At 63.9% G+C, this 13,239-nt stretch overlaps 2 protein-coding genes and 1 non-coding gene across 4 annotated transcripts; 1 reads left to right on the top strand and 2 right to left on the bottom strand.

Moving 5' to 3' along the window:
* Positions 1-69: 69 nt before the first annotated feature.
* Positions 70-1,677, bottom strand: METTL26 (methyltransferase like 26). The gene is made up of 6 exons (XM_047781098.1): positions 1,411-1,677; positions 1,089-1,251; positions 815-874; positions 508-575; positions 339-417; positions 70-262 (listed from the first exon to the last, which is right to left on the bottom strand). The coding sequence occupies exons 1-6, from the start codon at positions 1,605-1,607 to the stop codon at positions 215-217; spliced, it is 615 nt and encodes a 204-aa protein (XP_047637054.1). The 5' UTR covers positions 1,608-1,677; the 3' UTR covers positions 70-214.
* A 339-nt stretch (positions 1,678-2,016) lies between these two features.
* On the bottom strand, positions 2,017-2,087 carry TRNAG-CCC (transfer RNA glycine (anticodon CCC)). Its single transcript has one exon. It is a non-coding gene; the product is annotated as a tRNA-Gly (tRNA).
* Positions 2,088-2,454: 367 nt separating this feature from the next.
* Positions 2,455-12,862, top strand: MCRIP2 (MAPK regulated corepressor interacting protein 2). Of its 2 annotated transcripts, none has more exons than XM_047781096.1 (5): positions 2,455-3,383; positions 3,708-3,852; positions 8,293-8,410; positions 10,878-11,016; positions 11,823-11,907. In XM_047781096.1, the coding sequence occupies exons 1-5, from the start codon at positions 3,143-3,145 to the stop codon at positions 11,852-11,854; spliced, it is 675 nt and encodes a 224-aa protein (XP_047637052.1). In that variant the 5' UTR covers positions 2,455-3,142; the 3' UTR covers positions 11,855-11,907. The 2 variants fall into 2 exon arrangements, with proteins under 2 accessions (XP_047637052.1, XP_047637053.1); XM_047781097.1 differs by lacking the exons at positions 2,455-3,383; positions 3,708-3,852; positions 10,878-11,016 and adding exons at positions 8,034-8,192; positions 12,186-12,287; positions 12,490-12,862 and having other exon boundaries at positions 11,823-11,950.
* Positions 12,863-13,239: the final 377 nt, after the last annotated feature.

Genomic DNA, 13,239 nt, shown 5'->3' with positions numbered 1-13,239 from the left:
TGGGAAACATAGCCTGCCCACCTAGTCCCTCCTGGTGCTCCCAGGAGGAGGCATGGCGGATACCAGCAATGGGACAGCAGAAAGCACTTTATTCCCAGGCTCTCAGCAGCCCTGTGGCCACTGGCCAAGAATCCCCCGTCTGGGTGGCCCGGGGAGGCAGAGGCTGGTGGTCTGGCTCTGTCCCAGGGACGTGGGCATGCCGGAGGAGGAGGGGTTACTCTTTTCGGAAGATCAGGCACTTGTTGTTGGCTGGCATGTCCACCTGGGGAAGATACTTCGGCTGGAGAAACTGCCCCGGTCCCCAGGGAGGCTGCCCGTGATCAGTCGTCACCACCTACCATCCTCTCCAGGAGCAGGCCGCTGGCCTGGCCCAGGTCTGCCAGCAGGGCTGTGTCCCGCAGCCCCCACTCTGGGTTCCTGCAGGAGAGAAGGAGGTGGCGTAGCGGCCTGGGGGTCACCCAGCCCACCCGACCCCCCAACCAAGCCCCCCACCCACCCAGCTCTGACCTGCATCTGAGACTCAGATCAAAGTCCACGTTACTCTGGGGAGAAATCTTTCCGTTGACGGCGAAGGGCTGTGGAGATGGGGGTCACTACTCTGCCCGCTGCCCACGGTCAGCCCTCCCCCAGGCAGACTCACAGACGCGCACCCACAGGACGGAAAGGATACCTCCCTCCATGCCCCGCAGAGGGGTGACTGCTGAGGACCAGCTGCTGAGCCAAGAGGGTGCAGGGAGACTAGCAGGTGAGGCACACCCAGGGCCGGCTGGGGCGGTGCTGCCAGGGGAGGCCCAGCTCGGGCAGGAGCACTCACCCCATAGGTGATGAGCACAGCCTTGGGTTTAAGCAGGTGTCCTGCTGCTCTGAAGAGGCCCTGCGGAGGTGGGAGGCCAGACAGCAGTGAGGACCTGTCCCCAGGCCCCTCCAGGAGCCCCGGGCTCTGGGCTGGAGACTCAGCCTGACCTCCCCGCACCCACTCCCGGCCCGAATGGTCTGCCTCCCATACGTGCCAACCTGGCACCTAGCTCCCTCCCAGCACATCGCTTCGGCAGGTGGCCCCTAGGTTGTGTGCCCACAGCCCCACAGACCTCGGTGCAGCTCAGGGGGCTGATGTGGATCATGTTGATGCAGAGCAGCAGGTCCAGTGATCGCGGCAGGATCCCACCCCACTGCTCCCAATCCCAGGTCACGTCCAGGTACAGCGGGGCCTTCACGTTGGTTAGGCCCTGGGCCAGAGCCGTGACGGAGATACTGCAGAAGGGCAGCCGGTGGGTGGCAGTGGCCTGGGCAGCCTTTCTGAGCCCCTGCACCCCCACTCGGGAGATGCTTGGAGGAATCACAAAGGCGTGCGAACCAGGGCAGCGGGACGGGGCCCACTTTCACCCCCGGGGTCCCGCCTTCCTGCCACACCTGTCCAGGCAGCGCTGATCCACGTCTGACGGCTGCCACTCGGCGTGCGGGAAAGCCCGCGCGAAGTGGGCTGCATGCTGACCGGAGCCCGAGGCCACCTCGAGCACGCGGACGCCGCGCTGAGCCGGGTCCACATACTGCCGCAGCACGTGAAGGATGTGCTCCTTGTTCCGCTCGGCTGCCGCCGCCACCAGCATGGTTCCAGTCCTGCGGCCCGGGGCCCTAGTGAAGATGCAGTCCCCCGCCGCTGGGCGCGTCTGAGACCCGCCCGCCGCGCAGCCGCCGCCCGCCCCACCCCGGGAAAATGAGCACAGGCGTCGCGCCTTAAAGGGCGCGCAGCGCGCGGTGGCTTCTGGCGAGGGTCTGGGCTAGAGTTTGGGTCATTGCTTTGCAGGAGCCCAAAGGCTCAGCACCCTCTGGCCGTGGCTGTCCTAGCATTTTCATAGAGCTCATTGCTCCAAAATTGTCTTGTTCGTGTCGCACCAGAATGGATGCTTCTCTCTCGTGTTTTTTTTTTTTCTTCTTCTCTTCTTCTTCATTAATCTTTTTAGAATCAGAGTCCATTTTTTGAGATGGTGGGGAAAAAACACCGGAGAAAAAGAAGTCTGCGCCGCCCGGGAATCGAACCCGGGTCGCAAGAATGGGAATCTTGCATGATACCACTACACCAGCGGCGCTGTTGCTTTTGAAGGTTTCTCCCAGAGACTTAGGAGATTGTGACGCAAATCCCCTCCCCCCCTTCACCCCGCCGAGCCGACTCTGCTCGCGCAGAGACATCAGAGCGCATGCGCCTCCGCCGCGCCCGCAGCAGGAGCAGGAACACCGGGCTTGACCTGGGATCTCGCGGTACCGTTTGGGCACCCGGCCGTCGAGGAGACGGAGTGGGGCTGAGGTTTTATGGACGCCTGGAGCGGCGTTCGCACCGTGAAAACCATAGCAACTGCGGCATTCCGGAAGTTGTGAGGGCGGGGCTTCGCGGGTGGGCGGGTCTCCGGGTGGGCGGGGCTGTGCTTGGCGGGGCTCACGGGTGGGTGGGGCTCTGGATGGGGCGGGCCCGGCCTGAAGGAACTGAGCTTGCGCGACTCCAGGGTCTGTGACGCTAAAGTGACCCGCGCGCGCCCAGGGTTTTTCGCCGATGCTGCGAGGGGCCGGCGACCTCTGAGTTAAGTGGGCGGCCGACTTGTTGTGTCCAAAGATGCTTCGCTGCTCGGCTTCTCGGGGCCCAGGTCTCAAGCAGGCTGTTGACAGGCGGAAGGCCATGCCCCGCCGTCCGCGTAGCTCCTCTCCCTTGCTGGGCGTTTTTTCTCGCGCGAGACCCCCGCCTCGCCGCAGCCGACGTCGCTCCGGCGAGCGCTCTGTGGACGGCCCCCGGGATGGGCCGTGAGCCTCGGGTTGCTGTCAGGGGGGCGTGCAGGGTGGCGGCAGGGGCCTGTGAGCGTGGTCCGACCGGGAGAAGGATCTTGCAGCTCAGGGAGGTGGCGCGCTGTGGGGGTGGCCGGTCTGGACGCACCTCCGGGGACGGTTCCGCCCAGTGGGCGGGCCTCCAGGCCTCCGGACCGCGCCTTTGGCCTTTCTCCTTAAGGCCCTTCTTCCGGCTTTCCCGCTTCAGGACCCTGAGCTCTCAGGACCCTTTCCTCACCCTCCGCCTCGCCTCCCGTGTGTTGGCCGAGCATCTTCTCTGTCTCCAGGTGGAGACGAGGTATCCCTCGGTGTGACTCCCTGCCCACTGCTGATGACCCGTGGTCACCGGAGGCCTCAGCACCCAGGTCCCCCAGCCCTCCTCGCCCCTCAGGAGGCACCAGATTTCCTGGGGGCTTCACATGGCACTCTTGGGCATGGGCCACGCTGTGATACTGTCATAGAATACGAATTAGCTATTCGGCCTTTGTCCTGGCTCCTGGGACAGCGCTTCGAAAACTCTGGAGACTTTCCGAGTGATGAGATTGAGAGGAGCAGAGTTCCTGTCTTGCTCAGTGGGTAATGAACCCGACTCGTAACCACGAGGGTGCAGGGTCGATCGCTGGCCTTGCTCACTGGGTTAAGGGTGAGCTGCCGTGTGGGTCGCAGACGCGGCTCGGATCCCGTTCGGCTGTGGCTGTGGTGTAGGCTGGCAGCTGCAGCTCCACTTGGACCCCTAGCCTGGGAACCTCCATATGAGATGGGTATGGCCCTAAAAAGAACCCCCAAAAAAAGAGGAGGGGAGGGGCCTGAGACCCACAGATTTCCCTGCTTCCCCCATGTTGTGTGTGCTGCTTGAGGAAGTGGGCAAAGGCCCAGCAGTGTCTTCCGTTTACCAGCCCTGGACCTCAGGTGGCCCTCTGCCTGCCACCCTCGTCACCCTGGAGGCATCACTCTGGACTGGACGCTGTGTGACCTGACGCCCACCTTCCACACTCACGGAGCTCAGAGCCTGGGACGGGAGCAGCTGGACACGGCCGAGGGGTGAGGCTCTGGGAGCGTGTGCGTGAATGCATGCGTGTGAGCATGTGTGAGCCCAGGGCACACGTGCGAGCACACTTTTTCTGCAAAGTCCTGAATGTGTGTCAGACTCTGGGTGGGTCCAGGTCTCTCCCGAGGGACGCTGAACATTGGGCCCTGGAGGTGCCCCGCATCCGGGCTGTGCTCAGTGGCACCTCCTGGGGGTGTGTCTCCTGAGGATCATCCTGGGCGCCGGAAGTGCCCTCTCCCCTAGGCACGGTCACCTCCCAAGGGCTAGGGACAAAGTCCCCCATTCTGCCCCGTGATGTCCGGAGCCAACAGTAGAGCCCAGCTTCTCTCCTGAGGTCCAGGCCTGTGTGCCCACCATTCCTGAGCCTCCTCCAAGCCCCCCAACGCTTCCCTCCATTCCCTCACCCGCTATCCCATCCCTCAGTCTCTTAATTTCTTAGAGTTTCTGTAACAAATGACCTCAACTCTTGATGGCTGAAATCAAAAATGTATTGGGAGTTTCTGTCAAGGCGCCGTGGAAACGAATTCGACTAGTAGCCGAGAGGATACGGGTTTGATCCCTGGCTCTGCTCAGTGGATCGGGGATCCAGCATCGCCGTGAGCAGTGGTGTAGGTCACAGACACGGCACAGATCCCGCGTTGCTGTGGCTATGGTGTAGACCGCAGCTGTAGCTCCGATTAGCCCTCTAGCCTGGGAACCTCCATATGCCAGGGGTGCAGCCCTAAAAAGCAAAAGAAAAGAAATGATGTCTCAGTTTTGGATGCCAGAAGTTCAAAATAAAGGCGTCAGCTCCCTCAGATGGCCCTACAGGAAGCTCTTTTGTCACTGCCTCCTCTTCGGGGTGACTCAGGCATTCCTGGGTTTGGGGCCACCTCGCTGTAGCCTCTGCCTCTGTCTTCTCCTTCACGTCTCTGTGTCCTGTACCTGTCTCCTTTCTCCCACAAAGACATTCATCGTTGGGTTTAGGGTCCATCCTAACCTTGGATGACCTTATCTCAAAATCCTTGCTTTAATTATATCTGCAAAGACCGTTATTCGAAGTCAGCTCACGTTCTGAGCTTGGGGACAGTGGCTCTTTTGGGGGCTGCCACTCAACTCACTGCACGTGGCAATGGGAAGGGACAGAGCGAGCCTTCGAAACTGAGTGGTAAGTGGGGGAGTCTTTTCCTGGGGCCACTGGTCACTCTTCATTGGCCGAAGCCCCTCCCCCAGTCTGGCGTGGCGAGGGCATGGCTATCAGAGGGTGGCTGAGGATGGCTGCAAACGTAAACTTCTTCCTCCTTTAACTTGAAAGGTCAGTGTCATATGGAGAGGCTTTTAGAAGAGAAAAATAGGGAGTTCCCATTGTGGCGCAGCAGAAATTCACCTGACTAGTACCCATGAGGATGCAGATTCGATCCCTGGCCTTGCTCAGTGCGTTGGAGAATCTGGCGTTGCCGTGAGCTGTGGTGTAGGGCGCAGATGCGGTTCAGATCCAGCGTGGCCGTGGCCCTGGCTGTGGCGCTGGCTGTAGCCCTACGAGGCTGTAGCTCCGATTTGACCCCTAGCCTGGGAATTTCCATATGCAGTGGGTCCAGCTCTAAAAAGCAAAAAAAAAAAAAAAAAAAAGAAGAGAAACAGTATATATTTTTAGGATAACTGGGGTCTGAGTAAGGCTGTTGCTTCCTGTGACGCCCACTGTGTGTGCCTGTTGGGTGAGACCCCACCCTCCCGCCCAGCTGCCCCCGCCCCCAACTCCAGCTGCCTCTGTGGTGGCTTCGCAGGCTGACACGCCGTCTTGGCTTGTGCAGTCCAAGGAAGCCAGGCTGGCCCGGGTTCCTGCAAGAGGAGCTCTTGGCAGCAGGTCGATCCAGACCCTGACCTCACAGGGCTCTGGCGGGGCCCTCCCCAGGCCAGGGCAGGTCTGGTGCTCAGAGCTGGGTCCTGGGAGCCGTGGGGCAGGGAAGGCCCCTCAGCCCCACAGCCCAGGCTTTGCTGCCCCCACAACCTGGCCTTCTTCCACCCTAGTTCTCCTTGCCCCTGCTCAGTGCCTCTTGGGGACCAGTGGATTTTCAGTTCCACTCTACCCATCCCCTGCCTGTCCTGCCCCCCCACTCCTGCTGCGTGTCACAACTGGTCCTGTTCTGCTGGTCATTCCTGGGAGCCCTTCCAAGGGTTCTGGACCCAACCTTTGACCACAGACAAGGCTCATGGGCAGGGCTGGGACCGGAGGGCCTTGCAGCCTTGGTTTCTAGAAGATCTAAGCAAAGGCCAGGCCTGCCCGCCCATCCACAGTCCCTCTCCTGCCCCTGATCCATGCTGGCCTGAGCGGGTGCCAGGAGAGGAGGAGCTCTCAGATCAGCTTGCGGGGGAGGTACCCCCCCACCCCAGGACCTGGCTCCTTCTGCATTGTGCCCAAGGCCACCAAGGAGGCCAGAGAGCCAGTACAGATGACGCAGGACAGTGCTGGCCTTGGTGTGACTGGGGGCAGGGACCAGAGGTGGGCAGGGAGGGGCCAGATTGGCCAGGGGTGTGCTCATACCTGGATCCTCTGCATGTGCTCTCCCTTCTCAGGGTCCCAGGCCTAGCCCAGCTGGGGAGGGGGCATTACCCTTGGGCAGGACAAGATGGAGAGCCAAGGGCCCTTGGGGGCACATAAAGGGAAGGCCAGCCCAGGCACCCCGGGGATGCAGGCTTCCCTGCAGGTGCTGGAACAGCTCGGTTACCCCTGCCAGCCGCACAGGTGCATGGCATAGGTGGGGGGTCTCCTCCTGCTTGCTCCACAACCCACTCTTTCCTGCAGTATACACTGTCCTTATGGCCTGGGCATTGCATGGGAGGGAAGGACCCACTCCAGCCCCTGCCACGGCCTCAGCCCCGCCTGGGTGGAAGGCTTCAGGCTTGCTCTGACAGTGGATGTGGGGGAAGCTGGGCTCTGTGTGCTCCAGGAACCACTGGGCCACAGTGCTGAGGGCAAGCCCCCTTGCCCCTGGGGCAGCGGCTCCAAGCCTGAGACGGAGCGCCATCGGACACCCCAGGCTCCAATTGAGCCTCCTCAAATACTCCTGGGAGCAGAGCAGGGGCTCCGTGGGACCAGGTGGGCACACAGGCCTCAGAGGCCGATGCCATAGCTCTTGGACAAACTGGTCACAGTTTGGTTTTTTTTGGGGGGGGGGCATTAGGATTGATCTCAACCACACAGAAGCATGCGTGCCTCCTGCAGAGCACACAAGGCCCTCAGCCTCCCAAACCCAAGAGTGCCATGGCTTCCGAACCTCCAAGCCAGGCTGCTGTGGGGAGAGCTTGGGGCAGCCCTGAGTACCAGTGCTGAGAGCAAGGGGCTTCTCCATCCAGTTCCCAGGAGGGAACCCTGTGAGAGAGCCTGCTTGGAAGGGGCTGCCTGGGAGATTAGGGCCCAGTGGGAGATCTGGTTCCTGGGCCTCCAGGCTCCTGACCTCCTCCTGGAGGTCAGGGAGGCTGGGCCCAAGGCACTGTCCCTGCTCAGGGTCTGCCGCTGAGCCCAGCACTGCCTGGGCAGTCTGCAGGAGCCAGTGCCCCTTCTCCCCTGTGGGTGGCCTCAGCAAGCTGGGTGGCCTAATCCACCTTCTCCACCTGAGGATCCAGCCCCCAGGCTGCTCCTGGATTGGTCAGGGGTCTCCACCCTCCATCAGCAGGGCACACTGAGCCAGGATAGGATGCACTCCTGGCTCTGGACCCACTGGGTGAAGGAGAGGCTGCCAGAGCAGACACATTTCCGCCCAAACCTACGGGGCTGACACCCCTTTTCTCATCTCTGATCCCTTCAGTCCGTAACTGGACTCATCCTGGCCCAGGCTCTCCCAGGCACCTCGGGGCAGGGCCTCCACCCGTGCTTCCAGGGTGGGCACAGACCACCCCCAGCGTCTGTCAGCGCTCTGGCTTCTTGACCTCAATGCCGACCCCACGTCTGGGTGCCCGGGGGCGGGAGGCCCAGGCCTCGGGGAATTTACTCGGCCTTGTGCCTTGGGCCCGAGGGGCGGGCGCGGTTTGCGGTTGCCCGGCCCCGCCCCTCGGCCTCGGGCCTCTCGGCGGGAGCAGCCAGTTTCGCAACGGCGTGAGCACCGCCCCGGCCGCGTGCCTCCGCGCGGGCCCTTTAAGGGCCGGGGGTGTGTAGCGGACCCGCCCCCTCCCCGCGGCGCCGGCCGCCCGTTAAAGGGGCCGCACCTTCGCCGCCAGCCAAGTGCCAGCCGGGCGGAGGGCGAGAGGTCTGGCCGCGGGCCGGCGGGCAGGGAGGGCGCAGGCGCGCGGCGGCCCCTCCGCACCATGTACACCATCACCAAGGGACCCAGCAAGCTGGTCGCGCAGCGCCGCACAGGTGCAAGGGGGGGCGGGTAAGGCAGGAAGGGGGCGACCGGGGGGCTCCTCACGCTGTCCCCGCCCCGGCGGCGGCTGACGCGCCCTCTCTGTGCCCGCAGGTCCCACGCAGCAGCAGGTGGAGAGCCGGCTCGGCGAGCTCCTGAAATGCCGGCAACCCGCGCCCCCGACCCCGCAGCCCCCACGGACGCAGCCTCCAGGACCCTGGCCCCTGTCAAGGTGAGACGCCTGGCCCCTGCCGCAGCCTGCCTGCCCTTCCCCTCCCCCGCCGGCCGCCGCGGGGCCCGGAGGGTGACCTTGGGGAAAGGTTAGCGGAGACCGGGCCACATGCTCCGGACGGGCGCCGAGGGGGCGGGGCGTGCCGACCGGACCCGCGCTTGCAGCTCCGGCTCGGCTTCTCCGCGCTTCCGCCTCACCTGGCACCTGGCTGGGTCAGAGGGGGCTGGGCCGGATATGCGTGACACCCCTCTGAGCCCTGTGGGACCGTAGTCGGGAGAAAGCCTGCGGTTGAATCAGGTGCCCGGGTCGACCTTGGCCTGCGTGGCTTGAGAAGAGCTGTCCTGGGACTCGCCCCGGAGGGCGGGAGCAGGGTGCTCCAGAAGGCGGCCCCCCAGGCAGCCTGCCTCTGCCCCGGGGCTGGGGGCTGCCAGCCCTAAGCTTGCAGGGCAGGCGGAGAAGAGGTGCAGGTGGTTCCTTTTGGTCCTGCCAGGCCACTGCTCTCCTTTGCCCTTCACCCAACCCACCCCCCGCCCCCCGCAGATGCTCGGGGTTTGCTGGAGTTGTGGGTTTTTCCCCCCTTTTCTCACTAGCACTTTTGCCAAAGGAGACTCCGTTCAACACTTTGGCATCCAGGTAACTGGAACCCTGAGGTCGGTTTCCCCCTCCTCCAGGGCTGAACCTTTACTTTTTAGCTCAGACCCTGGGCTTTGGTTTCACTCTTCTCTGCTGTCTTGGGCCCAGGACTTTGGTCCAGGCCCTCCCCGGCCTGAGGGCTCCTGTGCTGGGCTGTGGCTGGATGAGGGCAGCAGATTCAGGGCCCTGAGGCAGCACTGCGGTGGGGGGCCTCGGCCCGGCATCTCCTTCCACGTGGAAGACGAAAAGCTTCCAGGGTGGCATAAGAGGGCAGGGGTGGTGTGCTTCTGGCCACCCTCAGCCTGCCCTTCCCCCTCGGTTACTGGCCTGCGATGCCGCAGGTGGGGGCACCTTGTGAGGGCCCGTCTGGGCTCAGGCTCTTCCCAGGGGCCTCTTGCTGGGGGCATGTGGACCCTCTGAGGCTGGTCCTAGCGAGGAACATGCTGCTGGCCAGCCACGAGCACCTCTTGGGGAGGGCTGGGGGTGGGACCTTGGGGGGCCCGTCCCAGGGCCCGGGCTGTGCAGGGACACTGCCCTGTGACATTGGCCTCAGTCTGCATGGCCGCCCTACCTCCCAGGGGAGGGAACCAGGCACGGGTGTGTTGCCCTGCTCCTCTGCCACCCAGGCGGGGAGCCCCCCATTCTCGTACATGGAGAAGCCCGTTGCTCTCTCCGCGGCCCCTTGGCTGGGGAATAGGGAAGGCAGGGAGCATCTGCAGCGGTCAGGGTGCTGGGGAGAGAGGGGGGAGCCAGCTCCGCGCCTGGAAGGTGCCACCCTGCTCAGGTCTCTGCCCTTCGCAGTCTCTGAGGTGCTGTATTCTGCCGGGTGCGGGGGAATACAGCACCCGGCAGAATACCTGGGAAGACAGAGCAGGGTGCTGACTGCACCATCGCCCCATTGCCCTGTGGTCACTACCTTCCCCGAGCTGCCTCTTCCTGCGCCTGGAAGAGCCCCTCCCTGGGAGACCAGAGCAGCCAGCAGGTCCACAGTCCTCTGAAATCACTGCACCCGAGCTTCCTGTCCACCCTCCCTCCCCCAGACCTGCCTGGGAAGAAGGGGTCCAAGCCTGGTGCACCATGGATGCTCAAAGTATCTGACTTGTCCTGTGGTGGGACTCAGGCCTTTGCGTCTGTGCCCTGTGGCGGTGGCGAGAAAATAAGACCTCAGGAGGTGATGTCTCCTGCTGGGGAGGAGAGAAAGTGGGGCCCTGCGACCACCTGATGCTGCAGGGAAGCTGTGCCGGGCCGTGGGGTCAGACAGACACACAGTTAAGTTCCGGCACTGCCAGCCACTCACTGAGTGTGACCTGGGCCTGGTCACTTCCCTCTTGAGCCCAGGCTCTTGGGCTGACAACATGCGAGTGGTCTACCTTGGCAGGAAGTGAGGGGGACGAAGGAAGAGGAAGCCCCAAGCAGAGACAGGCCGCGGCCGGGCCATGGGAGCTGAGAGCTGGCACAGGGGAGCTGTGCCCTCTCCCCCAGAGGACCTGCAGTGCCACCTTATGTAATGCCAGCAGGGAGTGGTGAGCACCTGATTGCTGGGGCACCTTCTCAGCCCAGCTGGGCCACCACCTCGGCCCTTGTGAGTGGCAGCCGCTGAGCACAGTCTTTTTGCCCCCGTTGATGTGCACAGTTTCCTTGAGGTTGCGGCCTTCCAGGGGTAAGGGTGGCAGGCCAGGGGCTGTTCAGTCGAGGACAGGCATGCATGCCCTCTGGTTGGCATAGCTCAGGCCCGGGAGGAGCCCTGGCTCCCTACACTCTCTGTGGCCACCCAACCTTGCCAGCCCGGAGCTGGCAGGACCGGTGCCCCTCAAGACGCTCCTCTTTATTTTAGTGCCCCTCTCAACCGAGGAGGAACCCCGAGCGGCGGTGGGCGCCTGAGCCCAGGATGACGAGCAGGCCGGCGGGACCGCGAGTGCCTGGCGGAGGGGCACGTGCAGCCCAGGACTCCCGGCTCCCTCCTCCTGCTGTAGGTGTGGGCCCCGCTCTCTCCACGGCCCTGCCCTGGGCATCGTGTGCGCAGGGCTGGGCCAGTTGCTACAGGCCCGGGCAGCCCATCGATGCCCCAGGCCTGGCAGACCGGGATGGGTCCTGTGGCCACCTGGACATCAAACGCCCACCAGGCGGAGCTCCTGCACTCAGGGCGTTCCTGCACCCATGGGCAAGAGCCTAGCCCTGGCCTGGGGCCTGCGGGGCTGGGCAGGGATTGCAGCCACACCCTCGCGGCTCAGGGTGGCCCGCTGAGCACAAGGAGGAGCCATCCCTGGGGCCTTGTCCCTGGGGCAGCTGGGGGTGGGCAACGGCTGCCAGCTCTTGTGTGACACGGGGTGTCATTAGATGGAAAGGCTTCTGTGGGGGAGAAGGTGACCCAAGAACTGTGCCTGCTGGGTGGCACTGGGCCGAGCACCCTGTGCATTCAGGTCAAAGGCTGGGCTGGTCCGGGAGAGGCAGGTGGCAGAGGAGGTGCCTGAGAGCCCCTTGGATGGGTGCCATGAGCTTGGAGGTCTGCTGGGGGTCTGGGAGAGAGTGCTCCCCCCGCCGCTTCAGGCTTGCTTCAGGGCAGGGGGGCTGACTTATGAACCGGGCTGCCGGGGTGCAGGCCTGCAGGAGAAAGGCCTTGGTCACTGGCTGCAGCACGCAGCTGCCTTATGTTCAGGGAAGTGCCTGGGCTGGGCCTGGCCTGGCTGTGGTTGGTGTGGCCTGAGGCCACTCCCGGAGCTCTGCCAGGTGGCACTTGGGCTTAGAACAGTGGCTGACTGTCTCCTCCCCGTTCCTGCAGTCCAGGGCCGAGGCTCGTGTTCAATCGGGTGAATGGCCGGCGGCCCCCTGCCACATCCCCATCCCTCGAGGGATCCCAAGAGACCTACACACTGGCCCACGAGGAGAACGTCCGATTTGTGTCCGAAGGTAGTTCTGAGGTCCAACGGTGTGGCCTGGGCCACTCATTCTCTTCCCACTGTAACCCGACCCACAGCGGCCGGAGGGCTGGGCCCTGTCTGGGCTCTCTGCCTCTTCGTCCTGTGACCGTCTAGCAGGCCGCCCACTCTCAGATCTGGGCTGGGGTCCAGGGTGGCCACCAGGCCCCAGAGTAGGAGACAGGGGGCCAGGGCCCTGGCTCAGCCTGACCACCCTCTCCCCACAGCCTGGCAGCAAGTGGAGCAGCAGCTGGGTGGTGGCCCAGCCAGTGAGAGCGGCCCGAGACCTGTGCAGTACGTGGAGAGGACCCCCAACCCCCGGCTACAGAGTGAGCCCTCCCCCGCCCTCAGGGGCTCCCATCCACCTCCCACCGGACCTGGCTCAGCCAGGTTCTAGCCCCAGCAGGGTGGGAGGAAGACTGGAGTCTGACCCGACTCTTCCCAGCAGCTCCTACACTTGGGCTCGGGGTGCGGGGCTTGTCGTGGCTCCAGGGGCAGGCACTGGTTGGCCAGCCTTCTGCTTTCCCACAGACTTTGTGCCCATCGACCTGGATGAGTGGTGGGCACAGCAGTTCCTGGCCAGGATCACCAACTGCTCCTAGCTTCCAAGGAATGCTGCCTAAGCAGGGCCTGGCCCTGCCCCACGCTGGACCCTCTGCCAGGAGAGGACCACGGTGCCCTGCTCACCCACTGTGGCAGGCCAGGCTTCACCCTGGGCCTGGCCAGGTGCCGGCCACACCTGAAGTGCCAGCATTTGGACTTTTGCACCTGCTGACCCCTCGGTCCAGCTGTTCCAGGCTGCCGGGGCTGAAACTGTCTGACCTCAGTCCTGCTCACTGTGCCCTGGGCCAGCCCATGGGGCCGGCAGGGAGGAGCTCCAGGCTAATAAAATTGAGAAACTGCCCTTTGGAGATGCCTTTTCTTGGTGGTGGGGGTAGGGGGAGTTGTGTCCCAGCCCCACCCCCCCTGTGGCCCCATCTCCCCACCGCGGAAGCCTTGTCCAGCTCTGGCCCTTGGCCTCTTGCGAGCTGCAGTCCTGTGTCCAGAGCCAGGTTATTTTGCACTGAAGTCTGTGGACACCACCCTGCCCCACCTGACACCCACTTCCCCTTGTCTCCTTGTTGGTCTTGGCGGGTGTCTGAACGTGGTCTCAAGACCCAGCGGTGTCACCTGTCTGGCCCTAGGAGGGTCCCAGCCGCCCAGAACTGGGGTCAGGGCTCAGGATGCCTGATGCTGCCTTTGGACGACCCAGGTCTTGGTGGGGGAGCCCAGGGGCTCCCG

This window comes from Phacochoerus africanus, chromosome 5, assembly GCF_016906955.1.
Source record: "Phacochoerus africanus isolate WHEZ1 chromosome 5, ROS_Pafr_v1, whole genome shotgun sequence".
Lineage (NCBI taxonomy): Eukaryota > Metazoa > Chordata > Mammalia > Artiodactyla > Suidae > Phacochoerus > Phacochoerus africanus.
Note: the sequence above shows the minus strand (reverse complement) of the source record. Positions and strands in the feature narration are given on the sequence as shown.